Below are 8728 nucleotides of genomic sequence, written 5' to 3'. Positions count from 1 at the left end.
CACTAGAGAAATCCCAGAGGTTCTCCTTCTATTCTCCTGCCACCATTTCCTTAAGATCGGCTTTTGAAACAGCAAGATCAAACTTGCGTTCTTTGTGATAAGTTTTGACACTGAAATCCTGGAGTAGCTTTAATATGGCGAATCGTCTCCAAGAGCCCTGTGCTAAGATGAGGCTCATAATTTTTCCTTTTGAAGGAAATACATTTTAAAAGCAAGGTTTCTTGATGAAATGGGGGAGATCCTGCTTCCATTGGGCATTTGTTGCTGAAACTCAAGATTCAGTGAGTCCTTTTATTCCACGGGAGGAGTCTATTTCCCTTTAGTGTGAGGTTTTGACAATTAAAACTGAGATGAGGGCTTAAGTTTGTACAACGCACAACCCAGTTCTCTTTGGGGCACTGATTACCATATAAGGTGATAAGAACACACTAAGTCAGCACAGGGACTCTTCTCTGCAAAGGGACAGAGGCTGTCCTGGCAACTCCTGTGTTGGGTGGGAGCAGGAAAGCTAGGAGCCCCTGTCCTCTTACTTTGCTGTTACCGAGGGACTCCTGCCTCCCCTCCTTCACCCATCCTCCTCATTTTTATTTTCTTTCCCCTCTGGGAGCCTCACATTTAAACAAATAGTTCTCCAGTCATTGGTTGTACATCTCTATACTGTATTTTAAAAGATTTTTGTCTTCTGAGAGTCTGAGTCAAAATACTTGGGGACTGAAACTATAGTTTGGACACAAGGAGGTAAGTACTGGCAACTATCATTCCATTCAATCATTTCCCAAAGCTGTTGCCATTGTAACAATGTTAGTACTTGGCCCCCTCATTATTACATGTATTCATTTATTTGTTTGCTTGCAGGATCTTAGTTCCCCAACCAGGGATTGAACCTGGCACCCCAGCAGTGAAAGTGCTGAGGCCTAACCAGCCTGGACTGGTTAGGGAATTCCCTGGACTGCCAGGGAATTCCCACCTTTATTTTATTTTTTTACAAATTCAGTCTGTCAAATTTATAGGCTGATCTAGGATAAGTTATCATACACTAGTTCAATTTACTGCCAAACACTGTTTTATTGCTTCCCTTATTAAAATTTTATTTTATAAATAAAATTAATAAATAAATGTAATTTATTAAAATTTTCTATAGAGGGCTTCCCTGGTGGCGCAGTGGTTGGGAGTCCGCCTGCCGATGCGGGGGACACGGGTTCGTGCCCCGGTCCGGGAAGATCCCACATGCCGCGGAGCGGCTGGGCCCGTGAGCCATGGCCGCTGAGCCTGCGCGTCCGGAGCCTGTGCTCCGCAATGGGAGAGGCCACAACAGTGAGAGGCCCGCGTACCGCAAAAAAAAAAAAAAAAAAAAAAAAAAAAAATTTTCTATAGAGACTTGAATAAAATAGGTGCTTAAGCATATATATTGATTGGATGATAATAGGTAAAGAAGAATTAAAATACATATTACTTGTATCAATGTAGGGCAGAGAGAAATTGTCAAATTAGGTAACTTAAAGACCAGCTAAGAATTTGAGTTAAAAAGTGGAAGGTATATTGTGTAACAAGTTTCTGTCATAACCCTGCTCAAGAAAAGAAAGTATTTTCTTGGCCATTCAAAGTCCCTTTCAAAAATATTTTAAGTTTAGCTGATTTATCTTTGTGGCATTTGCACTTCAGAGTTTAAATCTTCCTTTGGAGGTGGTCAAAATGATAACCAGAGGTCAAGTCGTGAACAACTGAGAGGTTCAAACACGCCGCAATCTGTATCGGGTATGAAAGAATCAAAGGCTTGGAAGAAGCAGATATGAACATTGGAATGACTGGGGGCCTAAAGCACCCCAGGTAAGAGACAACACAGGACAGTGGCTAAGCGTAGAAGTCTGTGGACAGACTGCCTGGGTTCAAATCTCACTTCCCCCACTTAGTAGCTGACTTTGAACTATTTACTTACTCATCTTAGACCTCAGTTTTCTCACCTGTAAAGTGGGAATAAATAGCAGTATCTACTTCATAAGGTTTCTTTATACAGTGTAAAGTATATGTCTGGTGCACAGTGCATGTTGTATAATTGAGGGCTAAAGTTATTATTATTACTGAAATGTGGAAAACCTTATCAGTACCTTTGCAATTAATCCTCAACTCTCTCTTATGGAGCAAATGAAAATTATCTTCAAGAGTGATCTTTATAATGTTTTCCTAAAGAAAAGTCAATAAAAAATTTCCTAAATTATCCAAAGTATCCTAAAGTAAACCCATTGTAGCATTCAACCCTATTCTCTTACTTGAGATCTTTTCTAAGCTTTACAATACCTACTCCTGACCTGTAGTACTTAATTTATTGCCCTTTGTTGGTGTTGTATATAAAGGTTTCCCCTAGTATGGATAGAATATATTTCTTGCCACTGAAGAAAAGGTGGCTGATGGGAAATTAGGCTGATGGATGAATGGGAGAACTTCGTGTGATTTAGGGAAATAATATAAGGGATTGGGATTACTTGGGATATGGTTTCCAGTTTTTGCTTTAGCACTAGGTATAATTCTGGATAATTTACTTAATCTCTTTGACACTTCCTTTCCTCATCTTTGGAAATGAGAATGAAAGCAATGCATGCCCCACAATGAGCTTTGAAAATTAACTGGTGAAGACTAATATTTATAAATTCTAAAACCCTATATATGCTCATAATTGGTAATTATTCTAATCTACACATTCCTCCTCTAGCATTCTGATCCTTGGCCAATACTTTTATAAGTGAAGAAGGAATACAGGCTATGATCTCCATCTGTTCACAGATTAACTTATTTCTTCCAGACTGGAGAGTTTCTTCCATCCATCCATCCATCCATCCATCCATCCATCCATCCATCATCCATCCACCCATCCATCTTGCATTTATTGAGCACTAGCTACGTGCTGTCATTGTGCTATGCACAAAGGTTGCAAACATCATGGTCATGGTTTCTCAGAGACTTCTGAATATGTAGAGGTAGCGGAACTCAACCTGGCTTTTTAGGGTCTTTTATGTCTTCCTTAAACCCAAAGAGTAAAGAGCTAGAAAAAACTAGAAAATAGTAAGATTTAATTCAGGTGACATATTGTTTTGGACGGTTTCCAGCAAGATAACTATAAAATCAGGCTGACATTTATTCACTAGCTTCCCATGCTTGTTAAAATACTTTTCTTGCTGAAATAGTTATTGAGTTAAATTTCATCTAACATCTGGCCATCGTATAAATATAGCAATGAAAACATGTCTTGTTGCTTACATGTTAGGTATAAATTTTAGAAAGACAATTAGTGTTTCATTCTTTCTGCGCATTTTCCCTTTTATTTTCTTTAGCGCTTGAGTTAATTTTGGGCTCCTAACTGGAACTATATGCATTCAAATATTTTGCACAGACCTATACAGTACAAACCAACTAGATTAAGGTATATTGCTTTGTGGTATTTCCTAATGATTGTGAGATATTCCATAAGTTGTTTATTCATTTAGGCAACAAGAATTTATTGAGAGAAACGTCAAGCCTAGTTCTCAGTGCCGAGGGTGGAGGATCCAAAATAAACAAGACACAGTCTTAGCCCTTGAAGTTTAAAAGCTACTAGGTGAGACAGAAACCTACACAAATGATTTCACTACAGTGTGACAAAGGTAATAAGAGAGGTACACATCCACCTGGCTCCCAAGGCAGCATTCTCCACTCTTCCAATGGGTTGCATGTTCCATAAATGATTGTCCTCAATCCTTCCCTGTGGGTCTGTAACCTCTCAAAATTGAGAGGTTCAAACCGAGAACCCAAGGGAGTAAACCAGTGCTCATTGAGCCTACATTATCCATCTGGGTAGGCAGAATTTGCCAAATGCCCTAAGGACGGATCATCTATTTGGTAATACCAGCCTCATTTGAGTCATAGTTGTTTAAGTCTGCACTTTTTGACTCTACAATGACAGTCGATATTCAATGGTCTATTTTGCATAGATGTGAACATTTAGAATTAAGCCCACGAAAACACAATTCTCACTGTCGATATGAGAATCTGCCACACTATGTACTCTGCAGGCTCTCAAAACTTTTTCTTATTATATGGATTCCACCACCATTTCATTTGGTGTTGATTGTACTCAAATATCTAAACCTCTGGTCCTTCTAAATGATGCTTCTAGGATGGGACTTGCAAAAGCTCTGGATGAATTTTCAAAATCATCGAACACATTTTAAAACATTAAACAGTTTATTTGCACAAGCTTAGTAATATGAGATACAACATAATTCATGGAAATCAACCACAATGCTGACTTTAATAGATTATTCCAAATATTAAACATTACAGTTTCAATCTCCTTAACATTAGCTCTAATGTTGGAATAACATTTCAGTTAATAAAGAATTGTGAATATGACCATATGTTTAGTTTATTCTCGCTAGTTTATCATGAATTACAATTTTATTGTGATTTGGTCATAAAAGTGATAAATAATTGTTTATATAGTTTCATAAATTGCATGTTTATTTAATTAATCCTGAAGAGAATCTAGAAATACATTCCGATGGGTTATATAAATTCAGTGCATTTTTTAGCTCTTGGATTTTAACATGCGTAGGTAACACTATAATTGCTCTTAAGTTTAATGTTTACTGTACAGGTTGTATAACATTTATTTGATATCTATTTTCATAGGTTATTGTCATTTGCCAAAGTGAGTGGCCACAGTTTTTAAGCCCTGAATTAAATGTCTTCCATGTATTTTGGAGAGGGTTTCAAAAGTTACTGCTATTTCAGGGTGATCTGTAAAGTATTACAACACCAATGCAATGTACATAATTTGGGGTAAAGAGAGTGAGTTTTGTTATGTTACACTTTCCAGATAGTAAATACATCTTTCTAATAATTTTGATGCCATAAACATATTAGGAAAGACAAAATTACTTTCAGGTATAAAATATTGTTTGCATATTCTATAATGCTCATGATGAGAATTTACACTGGCTTTCTTTTGTCTGATAAGTTTGTCTGCTGGGCTGGCACTGTCATCTTCAGCTGTCACAAAGGCAATTTCTTTTTCAAATATTCACAACATGTGGGAACAGTGTCAACAGGCTACAACATATCACTGGGATTGATTTTAGCATTTGAATTTGCTATTCTATTTTGGAATTTTCTGGTTCATTATGGAGTTTAAACTGGTAAGTGAGTTGCTTGGTTTCACGATCTAAGAAGAATATTCTGTGCGGTTTGGAATCAGACCTCTAATAATTAGATAGCTTAATTCCATCATACATGTTAGCAACATATTTCTCATCTTGTAAAATCTTCAAGACTGAGCCACAGTTTAAGCCAGCACCTACCAACTGCATTAGGAAAAGGGTCAGACGATAGAAAGTATAAGAATTTATGAAAACATCAAGTGGCAGAGACAAAGTGTAAGAATCTTACATTTAATCAACTATTTAGATACCAGAAAATACTTCCTTCCAGTGTAAAAGTTGAGGACTCTCTGAAGAAAATGTCCTCTTCTATCAGGAAAACATACATTCAAATTCTGGGCTCCCAATTTTAAAGAAAGCCCTGAAAACTTAAAAATGACATTTACCCTTTGTACTCTTTTGACAAACTATATACATTTGCAGTGTAGGGACCACCTTACAATTTGGGGGTGCTTGTTGTATTTTTCCTTAGGGAAGAGACGGCTGGCATCGTTTCCTGGCTGGGTATAATTCATTTATGTCCTTCCAGTTTTTTCTCTCTGATCTCTTTTCTGTATATCTGTCAGCAGCACTCTCCTGGGAGCAGCGCGATGCACTTCATTAATAAGAAGGGATTAAAGGAAAAAGCCCCAGTCTTCTAATACACTTGGATAATTGGGGGCCATCCACAAGGCAAAAGATCCCTGCTGCATAGATGTCATTAGAAAGGTACAATTTCATTACTTTTTACTGGTAGAGCCTTGAGTGAAATATAAAATATGTTGTCTCATATGCAGGGAAAGAAAAGTGCAAAAGCTTTCATTGTCTGCATGCCCCTAAAATAGTAGAATGCAAAAATATATTTTATGGTTTTTACATTTATATGGCCTTCCTTAGTAGTTCTTGAACTCATACTCTTATTAATTATGGAGCAAAGTGAAGATTAAAAGAAAATTTTTTATCTCCTTATATCACTAATGAAATATATATATATATATATTTTCTTAACTGACACACTTGCTTTGAATACCTACTATGTGCCAGGTACTCTGCTCGTTGCTGGAAAACAAATGGCAAAAACATCATTCATGAGGGTTTGTTTTTTTCCCCCAGCACTAACTTATTGAATGCTCTAACTGAAGTGAGTATAAAAGTGAGGGTATTAGAAGTAAACCATGTGGCTGAATAAAAATGATCATAAACTAGTAAATTATAAGCATATTTGGAAAATGTTTCATTTTTTTCCTTGCTAACTTAACTTATTTTTGAACTGACATGTTTGCTGATGGTTGATAGCATTATCTTTTGATCTGAACCACCTCCAGTTTTAAGCCTTTAAGGGTATATTGTGCAAACTTTTGAAAAGATCCATCATTAGAAATACACCCTAGTTCCTACAGATGGTGCCCCAAACAGGAAGCAATGTGCCTCAGTGGTGGAGGGTGTGGCCAGCCACCAAAGGGGCCTGGGATTTAGGCACCTGCCAAAAAGATGTCAGGGGGATTCCCAGGGACTCCACTGGTGTAATGTCTCTCTGGGAACCTCGTTCATTACTTTCTTAGCACCGAAGTGAATCCGATTTAATAGTGGTCCATTATCTCACTGCCACACACACACAACTGCCATTAACACCAAAAAGTGACACACAGTTGGAACTGTGAGTGGGAGAAGACAGCCCTCGATTATCAGCTATTTACAAGCCACTCTTTGCAGTGATAGGTTTTTGCTTTACTATTAGCTTTTGTTCAGTGAAATTGACTTTTTCAGCTCTTTAAGGTAAAGGCTAGACTAGACAGTTAAGATGATAGAAACTGGGGTTTCTAGAGACCATTTTACTGACATAAGGCAAAGCAGTATGGGAAAAAACAAGTTATTTTGAAAAATAAATGAGTCAGTAATGAAAATGCTTTAAAAAACCTACAGGATCTCTACAAATGAAAGATTGGTCATCTAGTCAGCTTTGAATACAGAGCGTTCTGATGCCCCAGCCCTTTTATTTGTGGTCATGTCGTTCCTTGTCTCTCATGCATTTTAATTCATTAAAATATTGACATGCACAATGAAGATTATCAACAAATGTCATGAAAAGTGGGAGAGTAGCAGTGATTGGGACTGGCAGCACCAGTTTACACCTTCTAGAACGAGCAGAGCTTAATAATTAACAAAAAGTCAGGACTCAACTAGTTATGTTCTTGCTATCAAAAATATGTCTCAGCTAATGTTTAAATATAGTTAACCAAAATTACAAACAAACAAAACCCCCAGTTTTGCCAATAAATTAAAAAAATAAGCAAAATGGTTAAGTGGTTAAAAGCTTAGACTGTTAACCTCATGTGGTGTATTTGAGGCTGTGCACTGAAAACAGATCAACTATTTGAAGCCAGCATGCAGATTTCCTTTTCCCTTATGAATTTTGTATGATAGTAAATTTACACCCACCCCCATAAGATCTTACAAGTCTGTTTGTCCTGAATCTCAATAGGTGCCTTATGATGTGGGTGTTTTATTAGGTGGAACACATATAGGATTTCTGAACATTCTTTTAATTTCTGGGCTTTAGTTTCATATTACCTTGGGCAGTGAGGAGGAGGAAGGAATATTATGAATTGGAGTTTAGGTTGAAAGTTGGATATTTGAAATATAAATGAAAACAATTCACTAGCAATGACTCTTGTTAATATTCTTTTGCCGAGGTAGTTTAACCTAGGGGAGCTGGTTATAAAAGAGCTTGTTGTATTTGCTCTCTTGAATGTGCATGAGTCTATGACATACTCTGTGTTTTGCCATTGATTAACTAGATTTAACAGAATAAATACTCAAATGAGGATTGATAATACTGGTTTTGTGGGAGAGGAGGAGTACGCTGATAGGTATGTCTGTAAGTGGTCAGGCAAACCTTAACAAAATCTTGATACACATTTTAAATTGATTATTAATGAATAGCAAATAGATAAAATAGATACACATTGGCTTTGGGGATACTTCAAAACTTTTTTTTTTTTTTTAGATTTGAAATTCATGATAGGTTTCTTTCATTCCTCCTTGGTAAATAATGAAATATTTACTGCCTAGACTGAGTAATATGACATGAAACAACAAACCTGCACATGTCTAATTTATAACAAATCTGTTTCCTTAATGGGTGGAAGAAAATCTGAGGACAGTTCTAAGGGCTCTTGTCTGCTTTCAGTGCTATCTTCTAGTCATACTGAAGATAGCACCTCTCCGGATGGGTCTTTCCCCTTCTTTTCCTCACCCCGGTCAATGTCGATCACGTGCACGACTCCAGGTTTTAGAATCAAGTCATCGGTCTCTACCTGGCTCCTGTTGTCCTCCACCTCCATGTAGCTCCCTTTTGTTTGCTGGGCAGCTTTGTTGAAGGCTTCTTTAAAACGACGTTTGAGTTCAACATCTGGACAGAAAACATACTCATAAAGGCCACCAGCGAGGACAGCTCCTATTATTGGTCCAACCCAATATATCTGGGGGAAAGATGGAAGAGTTATAGAGTGTAAGTAGAATAAAACTATTCCTTTGAACAAGGCACGGATATAGAACTT

The 8728-nt window shown here is 37.2% G+C and overlaps 1 protein-coding gene across 7 annotated transcripts in view; it reads right to left on the bottom strand.

Annotated features, from left to right (window-relative positions):
* Positions 1-4200: 4200 nt before the first annotated feature.
* Positions 4201-8728, bottom strand: part of AQP4 (aquaporin 4) — a 72349-nt gene continuing 67821 nt past the window's right edge. For all 7 annotated transcript variants that reach the window (XM_067014826.1, XM_059040047.2, XM_059040049.2 and 4 more), the window contains exon 5: positions 4201-8650. In XM_067014826.1, coding sequence (XP_066870927.1) covers positions 8372-8650 — 279 coding nt within the window. In that variant the 3' untranslated portion in view covers positions 4201-8371. The remainder of the gene's footprint in view (positions 8651-8728) is intronic.

This window comes from Kogia breviceps, chromosome 15 (genome assembly GCF_026419965.1).
Source record: "Kogia breviceps isolate mKogBre1 chromosome 15, mKogBre1 haplotype 1, whole genome shotgun sequence".
NCBI lineage: Eukaryota > Metazoa > Chordata > Mammalia > Artiodactyla > Physeteridae > Kogia > Kogia breviceps.
This window is presented reverse-complemented; position numbering and strand designations above follow the sequence as displayed.